Source organism: Amphiura filiformis, unplaced genomic scaffold (assembly GCF_039555335.1).
Source record: "Amphiura filiformis unplaced genomic scaffold, Afil_fr2py scaffold_227, whole genome shotgun sequence".
NCBI classification, from domain to species: Eukaryota; Metazoa; Echinodermata; class Ophiuroidea; order Amphilepidida; family Amphiuridae; genus Amphiura; species Amphiura filiformis.
The window spans coordinates 74,978-88,000 of record NW_027305691.1 but is presented as its reverse complement, the minus strand read 5'-3'; the positions used below and the strand labels follow the sequence as shown (position 1 = coordinate 88,000).

Below are 13,023 nucleotides of genomic sequence, written 5' to 3'. Positions count from 1 at the left end.
ATTTTGCCATTTTGAAGCTAAACTAATGAAATATTGTGCAATGATTTGCGCGTAGCGCGGAAAAATTAGGCTTCGGGGGCTAAAATTGTTTTTGGCAAGCCGAAGGGGAGGGGGGGGGGGGAGCAATTTGTGGCCAGCCGAGAGGGGGGACAAGCGATTTTTGGCGCACATCTATGGGGCGCCTTTCAAATAAAACGCTCTAAAAGGCTTAAGAAAACAGTACACACTTTAATATGCAAATTTTCCTGCTCGATGTGCTCGCAACATATATCTAAACCATTTAAGGTTTGGGACCCAAAAATTTGGCATGTGTGCAAAGATTTTTTGGCGGGCTAAGAGGGGGGGGAGGTGATTTTTGGCGACCGTTCGGAAATTTTACCGGGGGGTCTCATAATTATTGCACAGCCCCTAAATGCTAGGCCTACATGGACACATGTTTGATTGACAAAATGTGAACAAAATTTGCTGGCCCCCATCCCTACATGAGTCTATCAGATATACTTTCAATTTCAAAACACAGGTTCCCGTCGAATTGGCAATTTAAGACCGTGCTATTGAAATTGAGCTATTTTGGCCTCAACATCATAGGAGTGGTCACTTTTGGTTACATCGGATTATCGGTGCAGAAAAAATGAAACATCTTTGAATTTATTTTGATGCAAAATGAAATTATCAGATCAAAACTCAATTATTACCATTTTTAAAATAATCACTGACCATGATGGGTCTCAATAGACATTTAAAGTCAGTGCATATACTATATCATACGGCATTATGATGTCAAAACATCGGCATTTTTATCATATGACCAAAATTAATGTTCAATTGCCAAGAGAAAATTTTATCAAACAATTCTAAGGGAACGTTCATAAATACCTTGGTGGGGGAGGGGCTGGAAAATTTGGAGGGGGACACATTGTCACAATAAAGCCCTTTTCATCCCGATCATGGCGTAAATAGTGTAAAATACAGCATTTTTGCGCGCTACGTGCACATACAGTAAAGCATTTTTTTAAAGCTCCCGTATATTATGTATTTCTAAGATTTGACCACTGCATGAACTTTGCCCTGATCTGCAAAATGTTCCCCTGGTCATGAGATTTGTTATCACTGATTTTGAGCCCCATACCCCTTACAGATGTCCAGAAAATGAAATTATAAGATTTGACCTCAGATAACCTTTGACCTGACCCCTGCAATGTGTTCTAAAATGTTTCCCTGATCATTAAATTTGTTGTCAGCAACTTTGAACCCTGTACACCTTACAGATGTCCAGATAATGCAATTGTAAGATTTGACCGCCTTAACGACCTTTGACCCCAATTCTATGAACAAGCTATGGGCACTGGTATAGCCAATGCACATATACAAGTGACGACATTGTGCTATGCAATATGTGACAGAAGAAACATTTTGAAGGTATGGTTATATACCAGAAATGCCCCTTTAATGACCTTTGACGCCAATTCTGTGTAGGCCTACATGCTATGGGCCCTCAGTATAGCCGATGTACATGTGCAAGTGACGTCATTGTGCTATGTAATGTGTGGCAGAAGAAACATTTTGAAGGTAGTTGGTTTTATACCGGAAATGCCCCCTTAATGACCTTTGACCCCAATTCTGATTACACCCTATGGGTACTGGATATAGCGGATACATAATGTGCTAGTAACGTAATTGTAGGGTGTATAGGAGGAGAAGCATTTTGAAATTGTTGCCAGAAGCAGCAGAATCGGATAGCATTACCTATAGCTAGGGTTGTAAACCCCCAGCTAGGTAAATCACTTCCGACTAACTATAAAAAAAATTAATGTTCATCAACTGCACCTTAATATAATATCCACAACAACAGTAGCCTAGTAGTGAACTTCTGAATGGTGAAATCGGAGTAGTGGCTGACATCACCTTCTTGGAGGTCAGTGACAATAGTATACTTCCAGGGTTTGATGTGCAAGTGACATAGCATTTTGAATTTGTTATGTGACCTCCAGTTTACAGAGTATGAGTTTTTTTGTACCCAAATTGTCAAAGGTTATTCAATGAATATACAAATATTGGGGTTCAAGAACTGTGCCCTGATGAGATTTGTTGGCCGCAACGGAAGAACAAACCCAAACAATTATAATGGTTTGTTACCAACGGAAGAACAAACCCAAACAATTATAATACCTAGCTGGGGTGTAAACCCCGAAGCTAGGTAAAAATATATTTTCTTAGAAGGGTGCACTATACTAATAATCCTTACGCATTTGGTGTAATCCTTGATAGTCAAGAAATTTTTTAATAAAAACGATAGAAAAACACATCTGTTCAGAAAATGTCCCGAATCGAATCATTCGAATGTGCATGGTTAATACTCGAGAACTCTTGCTTCCAATTTGCACACGATAGAATGTGAAGCTATCGGTTAGCAAATTCTTGGCTCGACTTCACGAGCAAGTGTATGGATGATAGCTCGGAACAATATCATGGCCGGAACTGGTAAAGAGGCGTAGAGGCGCGAGTGTCGGCTGAGTTCGTCACAGTATCGCCTGAGTATGATGATGAGTATCTCTCAAGTTTATCTTACCTTGTCACATAAAATCAAATTTAAATAAAAATCTAATCTTTGGTTCGATCAAAATATTAAAAATATTGTATACATGGGGTAGAAAAACAAACTTACTTTCTTGTAGTTGTATATTCATCACCAAACAATATCAGTATGATGTGGTACACCGATGGTGTACCGCTATTCAAATCTTCTTCAATGAGCCTATGGCCTTTATATTTTGCAATAAATGAACTGCCGTATAAGAAGAGAGTTTTGAAGGAGAACATTCTTATAGCTGGATTGTGGTTTGGGGAAAATAAACCCAGCATGTGTACTTTTTTCAAGCCATTCCACAATACCTTTCAGCAACTTGCTGAAGGGATTGAGGTATCGTTGCCAGATGAAAGAATAATCAATGTCCAAAGTATTTTATTGTGTGGAACTTGTGACATGCCGGCAAAGAGCCAAGTTTTAAACATGGTGCAATTTAATGGTATGTATGGATGCAGTAGGTGTCTTCAACCAGGGGAAACAGTGGCTAGTGGAAGAGGACACACCCATGCATATCCATATATGGTAGATAACCCATCTGGGCCAGCACGGACTTGGGCAGGATTCCGCAGTGATGCAGAACAGGCGTATGAGGAAGGCAACAGAGTAAATGGTGTTAATGGGCCATCATGGATGCTATATTTGTTTGATGTAGTGAGGGGTACTGCCCTTGACTACATGCACCAAATTTTATTAGGAGTCACCCGCAAGCTCACACATTTTTGGATTGATTCTTCATTTCACCAAGAGCCATACTCACTTAGCAAGTCCATCAAAATTTTAAATGAACGCCTCTTGTCCATAAAACCCCCAACTTTTATTTCTCGTGCCCCAACTAGTTTGTCCAAATTGAAGTTTTGGAAAGCCTCTGAATTCAGAAGTTGGCTCTTTTATTATTCTGTCCCTGTTTTATTTGGAATTCTGCCCACTATTTATTTTCAGCACCATATTTTGCTTGTTGAAGCAATTCACACATTGAATTCCCAATCTATATCACCTGATGACATTGACAAGTGTGAATTTCTTCTTCATCATTATTGTGCCCTCTTTGCAACATTATATGGTGCAAACACTATGGGAATCAATGTTCATAGTATAGTACATTTAGCAGATGTGGTTAGAGACCTTGGGCCGCTATATGTTTATTCATGCTTCCCATATGAGTCACTAAATGGTGACTTAAAGTCTCTGTTTCATGGAACACAGGCAATTGAGAAGCAAATTGCATCATCTGTTAGTAAGGTAATAAAGTTTCCTGTAATTGCTCGGAAAATGGACCGTGAAAGTCCTGCAAGTGACCTTTTTCACAAATTGCGTGGAAATGTAGTTCCAAAAGGGACAGAGATTTCTGCAAATGTACATATTTTAGGAGGTATTAAGTACAGAACACTCACTGAAGAAGAAGTGCAAGCTTTTCGCAATTTGGTAGGAGATATTTTTGTTGATCAGGTGTTGAGTTTTCTGCGTTTATCGAGAGGACAGCACATGTTTTCCTCAATTTTGTACACAAGACAGTTTGTTAGGAATTCTGCGATAGTTTCTATAAACCTAGATGGAACTGCCAAATTTGCTCAGGTGCAATTCTTCTTCAAATACCCTGTAGGCTGTGTTTGTATAAATGCATCTCCATGTACCTGTGCCAATTATTATGCTGTGGTAAAGTTATTCGAAGAGGTGCCTGATTTCAGGTTAGCTCAAGATGATGTCACTGATGCTAGTCTTGACCATTTAGTTGTTTGCAAGCCATTAGCAGCTAATAGCAGATTAGCAGTAATTCCTCTATCAGAAATGACATGCGTATGTATTTTTATGGAGTTCAAAGACCAAGATTATGTGTTTATTGCTCTAGCGCCAAATTTGTTAGAAAGTGATTAATATTTAAAACTTGCTCATAACACACATGGACTCTTTGTTGTAACATGGACAGCATTATGAGAACATTCAGTTACGTGGGTAACAATTAGTGCCCACTGCCCAGCCAAGTGCCCTGATACATGTGTACATACATCATGTATCAGGGCACTTGGTTGGGGTTGTTCAAATTTTTACCCACTTACCCTACTGGGATGTTGGGGATCAAACAAGATTTATTGCATATATTGTGTGTGGACGTGGGGAGATTCCCTGTAAAATTGTGCCAGGGTTCTTGTACAAGGTAGACCAGGGGCCAGTGATGTGTAAAATGTATTTCTTCAAAAAGCTGAGTCTTATGTGGCAATGATATTCTGATCAGCTAGTCACAGACGGAAATCATAGCATTGTGGATTGATATAGAATAGAATACAAACAGCTTGGCGTATCTATGTGAACCGAAAAATAATTGCTTGATGCATGATTTGTGTATTTAAATATGACACTATGTATGCAGTAACAAAAATCTAGCAATTCTTGCCTATATAATCAAATGCAGTAAACCTTTGACGAGCGCATATTTTAAGTATACATCGCATATTTACTGCGTTGGACGCACTTGTCTCTGATTGGTTGCTGAAGCAATCTGCTGTTGCCGAGTGAAAATTTATGAATGATCTGTGCGCCGTACGCGTTGTTAGTTCCGAATTTGCAACATCGCGGTAGTCGGACTCGTCAAAAGTTTGAGCTGATCATAGTATAAGGTACAGCAAAAGACATCAAAATTGTACATCCATATCTACGTTAATCTAGTTGATCATGTTATTGTGTACTTTTTAATTGTGTAAATTAATGAATTAATCACTTTCAAGAACAGTGTCGTAAAGTAGGTGCAAGCTAGTGCATGCAAAAGCAAACTATATCATTTGATCAATTTCAAATAAAGATTTTTAAAGTGTGTGAAGTAATTTGTCAGGCTTTAGAATTCTACTAGTACTGCACATGTGATGTGATCGGAACTCAAGAATATTGATTTTGAGATTTAGCCATACATGTATGTACAATGGTATATTTCTTCTTGTTTCCTGTTCTGGAAATGCTTCAATTGCTCATGAATGGTTGTTCAATACAATATTTTCTGCAAAATCCAGATATGTATGTAAATGCTTTTTACTATCCTATAGTAAACTGAAAATTTAATATTTCTGAGTTCCAACTGATTTTCCCTGATCGCATCACATATTATGATAATTGTACCATATCCATCTGTGTATGTGCAATGTTTAGCGTGACATTGCAAGTTTAAACCTAATGTTGAATATGGTGACATCATTTGTGCAATTTCTGCTAAAAATTAACTTACTGTGCAAATGTGCATATTTTGATAATTAGTATTTTGAATTCAAAAATATACCAATATGTGTTGTGTGTATTTGCTTTGCACGTACTACATAATAATACTACAAAGTAGCTTTGTAAATCAAATAACACCACCTTTATGCGTTTTTATATAAATTCAGAACTTCAAACTTCAAATTTATTGAATACCTGAGTGGAAGAAGGGCCCAACTCCATCAACACTTTTTTTGAGAGATTAACAAAAAACACAATATTTGGAATAGTTTAAGAGACAGACTGTTTTCATCTTGAGGGGACTTTAGTACTGTATGAAGATACATTATAACATACATGTGAAATTATATATGTTGCAATGGTACAGGTCTTTTAAAATATGATTAACTCACTTTTGTAAAATGGAGTTGGGCCCTTCTTCCACTGAGGTATTCAATTAAATTCTTCGTTTCAATAACCGCATACATGTGTAGGGCTGTTAACAAAATCATTTTGGGTTTACTTTTTTTGTACATGTTCTTTGTTATGATTTAAGCCCAAAATATTCATCCATCATCATCAGTGTGTCATATGTTTCAGACCATGGTTCAGATTTGCTAGGCAGTTAATATGTTAATATCAGTTAGCTTGTAAAAATTATGTCACTGTGTGTAAAGGGCATTTTTGGTTAATGGAACGAATTACTAGTACATGTAATACAAATTTCATGTTTATACATGTACAATGTGCATTTGAATAACATTACAATATTACATAGTCTTTGAAAATTATAAAAGCAACATTGTATGTTGATTTACTGTAGCAAATATAATGAGTTATGAATTAAAAACACAAGTGAGCATGTATTTTTGTTGTTTTTGGTTGAGTTTCTATACAGCTTGTACCAGTATCCTAAAACTTAGCAGGTGCACAACACTACACATGTATAGGCCTACTAGTGTTTTGTGTGTATATGCATGCAGGTTACAATGCCACCAGTGGCGTAGTGTGGGTCATCCAATTGGGGGGCACCGACCATTATTGGGGGCACCGGGTCTGATGGGTGAGGGGTAGGCACAAGCCATTTCTTGGCAATTTTCCTATGGGATTTTCTAAATTTTGAAATTGATTGGGAGGGGCACATGATACCCCACCATATGCTCCTATGATGCTATGCCACCTGGAGCCCTATTTTCAAAGGGTTTTTCGCATTTTCTCAAAATTGAAGCAAATTCCCGGTAATTCGTAAATGTTTTGTTTTGTTTAATACACTTGGAAGACATTTTATGATTTTTTATGAACACAATTGATAATTTAAAGTTCAATGTCGTTCATCCTCCCAAACTGAAATGTTTATGTACCAGTATAAGTAGACGTCCCAGTTTAAAAAATATGAAGTTCAGTTTGCAGCAGCTATATGGTATGCACATCATGTGTACATACACTGCATGTGTAATGAGCAAACATAATATGCACTTGAAGCAGGTGCATGCATGTATAGTGCTATTTTGCTTGCAATTACAAATGCAAGCAGTACTTGCTGCATGCATGCGCAGCAAGAGCTTGCACATTGCAACCTTTTATTTGCAAGCTTGCATATAATTTGCAAGCACATTGATGCTTGCAGCTGCCGCAAGCTTTTGCTTGCAGTGATAAGCAGTTGCATTGTGCATGCGCAAGCGTGTGCAAGCACATTGATGCTTGCATGGTGCATGCAGTTGGTTTTGCAAGCATAATGCTTGCAGTGCATGCAGTTAGCACTGTGCATGCGCAAACTTGCGCAATCACTTGCGTACTTCTCAGATACTTCCGCAAGCGTGCACATGCTTGCTGCATGCGTGTACATGCTTGCTGCAAGTATGCGCAACCTGTTTTTAGTGGTTGCATTTTCGTAAGGGGTATTTCAATGGGACGATTATTTAGTGGTGTGCGTCCCAAAGGGCTCGATCGGATTCTGGTTTCTGCTCGTCTTGTCTTATAACAATTTTGCGGCAAAACTTGCAAGAAATTCCGACCTCATCTTTTAACTTTCCAACTGAAAGGTTTGGTAATACTGCTAGGCCCGATGCAGGTAAAGTGATAATAAATTAACGTATAGGGTAAGGGACCGATCGTTATTTACGGCAGGGGGGGGGAATGGGTGTTTTGGCAAAAATATCGACAAAAATTTCGCGTTCCCCCTCGCGTCCGCTCAAAATTTTCGCGTTCCCCTTGTTTTCCCAATTTTCTCCATTTAAAATTTAACAATCCCCCTCCTGGTTCAACTAAAAATTTCAGGTTCCCCCTCAAGACCACAAAAAAATTCGTGTTCCCCTAAATTTACCCATTCCCCCCTGCCATAAATAACGATCACTCCCTAATAAAGGTGGGACAGTGGGGTAAGTGGGACATTTTATTAGATCTTCATTGCAGTAGGCCTACTCCACCAATACGATACCGAATGACTTTAACATGAAAGGCAAACCTTATGTAGTTAACACATTTGCTAGTCAGCCAAATTGGCCTAAACCGGGGCCCAAACACAATACATATTTACATAGAAATTTAAAAGAAAAGATTTGTCAAGGAAACCTACATAAATCCACTTGACCCAAATATATGATTTTTTTTGTGATGAGATATTAATCGCACATGGAATTTTTATAGAGGGATTGTTTTTTTTTAATTGATGCATTATTTAAAATGTTGGCTGAATATTTTTGATGAAAGTCAACCTTGACAAAATGTAACTTTGCTACGGAAAGTGCTATGACAAAACGGTTTTCAGTTTTGGCTTTCTTTGACTCAAGGGCTTTAATTTGTTATTAGGCCAAATAAAAAAATAATCATGTTTCACGTCCCCTCACGCTTCCTTTTTTGAGGTTTCCTCAAATATATTTTTATTTTTGAAATTCAGTTATAGCTTTTCAAAAAAATATGTCTAGGAAGTTGGGATGCTTTCTATAGCCTTGTTAAGATACAAGAAACATTTTAGGAAGGTTTTGTGATCATTAGAGGGGGTGTAACTCTCAGAACAACAAATAAAAAATAGGAAAACCTGCAGAAATTTCCCCAATTTTTTTATTCAAAGTAAAATCTTGTCAGAAATTACTTGTATGCAATATTTAGATCAAACTACTTCTATATCAAACTATTTTTCGAAATAAATACCTGAAAACAACAATTAAAAAAAGGGCAAAATTGAATTTCACAGCTATGGCATATACTGTGCATTTCTATGGTGGCTTAACTTGCCCCCGCGACTGGCTCAACTTACCCCACCGTTGGGGTAAGTTGAGCCAATTTGCAAATGATTTTTGGCGTCTCACTGTGCGAAAGTGCAAAATATTGATTACAATTTTGTGGTATCATAACCAAGTAGACATACATATGTTTCATTTGCAACACTGCATTTGGGTCCTGCTTTATTTATTTGAGCGTAGTGAAAGTAAATGTAAAAAGTGGCTCAACTTACCCCACTCTCCCCTATGCTAAAACAGCTCTAAGTATGGGTATTTACACCAATTTTGCGATAAAAAATAGAAAATAAAAAGCCCCCTCTTCCTCCTTTTTTTCGAAAACCCGGAAGTGAAACATGTTTTATTTTTTACTTGGCCTTAAATATAAAATAATGCAGTTTGATGACAAATTTGAATTCACCTTTCATTTCTATTTAATACCCAATTGCAATTATGTATCATGTTTAATTTCACTGCTTAATATTGCAGTTTATTGGTATAGCTGCGGGAGATGCTTGAGACCAACACTACCTTGATGTGGCGGCCAACTTTGAGGAATTATACTTATATATTACCCCATCCACTTGGGGTAGGTGGGAGAGTGGTTCTTGAAATTAAATTTTGATACAAAAATAACAAAATTACTAAGTTACTTTTAAATTGCATATATTAAATGCTGCCAACAAGCTCAAAAATAATTTTAATACTGAACAAGCCTATTGAATGACTTTGATTATTGATTTTGTGGCTGAAAATCACAAATTGTGAAAAAAAAAACTGCCTCATGTATTCAGATGAAATTAATAAATATAATGATAGTATAGCTATTGTTTGGTATAATTTTAATTTATATGTTTACAATGGTGCCCAAATGCTCCAATATAAATGTGCATTTAATACTGTAAAATATGTTCTTTTAATATAATATTATATCATAAATATATGTGTCGAATTTACCCCTACCTCAGAATGTGTCCCACTTACCCCAAAGTATTGGGGTAAGTGGGACAGTTGAGTCATTTTATAATTGGTCCCGCTCTTCTTTACTGAATTAGAGTATCGTCCCAAAACTAACACCAGACATTGTCCTAGGATAATAAAAACATAAGTCCAATCTTTATTCACTTACATGAGTTTTATCCGCGGGGTTTTATCCTGGAGTTTTATATCCAATTTACCCCAACTTTTCCCCAATCAGTACAGTGTGGTCTGGATAAGAGGTGATCATGGATCAAATTCCACAGAGAGATGCACGTGTGTCATTAGAACGTATGCTATATATCACCAACACATGAGCACTTTGAATGGTAGCTATACGTACTTACTGTAGCTGTATACCGAGAGAAATAGAATTTTAGAAATAAATCTAATTTACTGAACCTTTACAACTTTGCTACGTTGCGTCTGGAACCACCAGACTTCATCAAGCAACTTAGAGAAAGTTCCAGTATTATATTTATTTCTAAAACTCTGTTAAAACTACTGAATGACAATGAACATTCACTCACAAAGAGAAGTTATTTATAGGACCAACAATAAGACCTTAGGGCACTCCACACTCCCGTTGATGCTGGGATTGATGTAGCTTTGCCAATGGCATATAAGACTGCTAGGAGAATGACAGCGAAGGGTGAAAGAAGGTTGAAAGAATTGGTGAAAAATAGTGTTGGAAAACTAACACAAGACGCCTTAGTTTTTGTACTAATTGTTTCAAACTTAACCTTTTTAATATGTCTAATGGGCTTCCATTCCGACAAGTTATAATTTCAGGATATGATATTCTTTATCTTTCAGATTCTGTGCTTATTAGTCAGTGTGCAGTACAATTTTATCATTACCCCCAGGATACAGTTGGGTACCAATCTTGATTTCTCTTGTACGATTCTTAATTGAAGACATCTTGGACCATGCTGAATATAGAATGCTATTAATTAAAATCTACCACAAGATACAATGCTGAACACATTTAAAATGAATGTAAGACTTCTAAAACCATTTACTTGTAGATTTTGTAAAATCTACTTCTATTCTCTGAATAGGTTGAAAGGTCACGTTGACAGACATATGATCATATATGTTAGAGCTACTAGAAACAAAGAGACCAGAGAAACACGTCGGTGTAAATATCCTCAGAAATCTGTCAATCTAAAAGACCACACGAACACCAAAACTCACACTAAAGAGAAACCTTATCAGTGTGCGTATTGTCAGAAATGTTTCGCAGAATCTGTGGCACTCAAAAAACACATCTTAACTCACACGAACGAGAAACCCAATCAGTGTGAGTATTGTCAGAAATGCTTTGCCCAAAATAGTGATCTCAAAAAACACATCAGAACTCACACTAAAGAAAAACCTTATCGGTGTGAATATTGTCAAAACCGGTTTTCACAGTCTAATGTTCTTAAATACCACATCAGATTTCACTGTAAAAAAACACAAACTCACACTAAAGAGAAACCCTATCAGTGTGAGTATTGTGGGATTTTTTGCAGAATCTGCAAAACTTAAACGACACATCCTAATTCACACCAAAGAGAAACGATTTCGATGTGAGTATTGCCAAATATGCTTTGCACGAAGTGGTGATCTCAGAAGACACATCAGAACTCACACTAAAGAAAAACCTTATCAGTGTCAGTATTGTCAAAAATGTTTTGCACAATCTAGTACTCTTAAATACCACATTAACAAAACTCACACTGGTGAGAAACACTATCAGTGTGAGTATTGTCAGAAACGGTTTGCAGCCTCTGGGATACTCAAACGGCACATCTTTACTCACACCAAAGAAAAACCATTTCGATGTGAGTATTGTAAGAAATGCTTTTCACAAAATGGTAATCTCAAAAGACACATTAGAACTCACACCAAAGAGTAACCTTAACAGTGGCAGTATTATTAGAAATGCTTCACACTTCCTGGGTGTCTCACATCCTAACTCACCAAAAACACTATCACTGTCAGTGAGTATTGTCACAAATGTTTTACACAATCTAGTACTTTCAAAGATCACATCAGAACTCGCACAAAAGAGAAACACTCAAACTGTTTCTCTGATTCTGGTACTCTCATAGACCATATTAGAGAGATAGATCATACTAAAGAGTAACTCTATCAGTGTGAGTATTATCAGAAATGTTTTGCACAAAACTCACAGCAAAATCTGATTAGTGCGCATATCGCCAGAAATATCTTGCATGGAATACTAATGTTAAGGGGAACTGTTAGGCAAGAAGGCAATGTCAGTGCAGGGATATGGTCAGTGCAATGTTTGTTGTTAAAGACTTTAGACAAGCAATTAACATTGGTGTATTGGTACAACAATTCTCAACTCAGAAATTTTTCTGTTGCGGTTGTCCACTGTTGCCATAACGGCGGCCATATTGGATTTTTACATGCTTAGCTATTCCGTTTTTTTAATAACTAAATAAAGAATTAAAATGAAACAACCAGTAGTGAGTTGACAGCAAAAAACATTAGCATGGGCAGTACGATACAGAGCATTTTTTTCAAAATTTTTGTGCCGTTATGTTTTTTTAAATGTTTTTGGATCATGTTTTAGCGGAAAAGAATTATGCTAATTTTGTAAAGGGCAGGATGGGTAGTAGGGGGAGGAAGGGGGTAAGGCAGAAGAAAACAAGCAAAATACCCTGTGAACAAATTATTTGGAGATCCGTATGGGGTAAAGTGACATAACTTGGTGGGGAGTAGCGTGACCAGAGGTTCTAGACCTGATTAGATTTTCAGGTCATTTGGGGTCATCCGGGGTCATCTGAGGTCAAGTTATTGAAAACTGTCGTATGGGCATGAAACTTGGTGGGTACAGTCAACATTTAGAGCTAAATTTTTGGAAGGTCATTTTGGGGCATCTGAGGTCTAATTACTAAAAACTGTCATATGGGCACGAAACCTGGTGGGTACAGTCAACATTTAGAGTCAAATATTTAGACGGCCATTTTGGGGTCATCAGAGGTCACCCAGGGGTCATCTGAGGTCAAATTACTAAAAACTGTCATATGGGCATGAAACTTGGTG

General features: G+C 37.2%; 1 protein-coding gene across 1 annotated transcript; it reads left to right on the top strand.

Annotated features, from left to right (window-relative positions):
• Positions 1-2,703: 2,703 nt before the first annotated feature.
• LOC140145342 (uncharacterized) lies at positions 2,704-5,175 on the top strand (the record flags this gene model as incomplete). Its single annotated transcript, XM_072167094.1, has 1 exon — positions 2,704-5,175. A coding segment is annotated over one exon (1,756 nt), but the record flags the coding sequence as incomplete, so codon positions are not given.
• Positions 5,176-13,023: the final 7,848 nt, after the last annotated feature.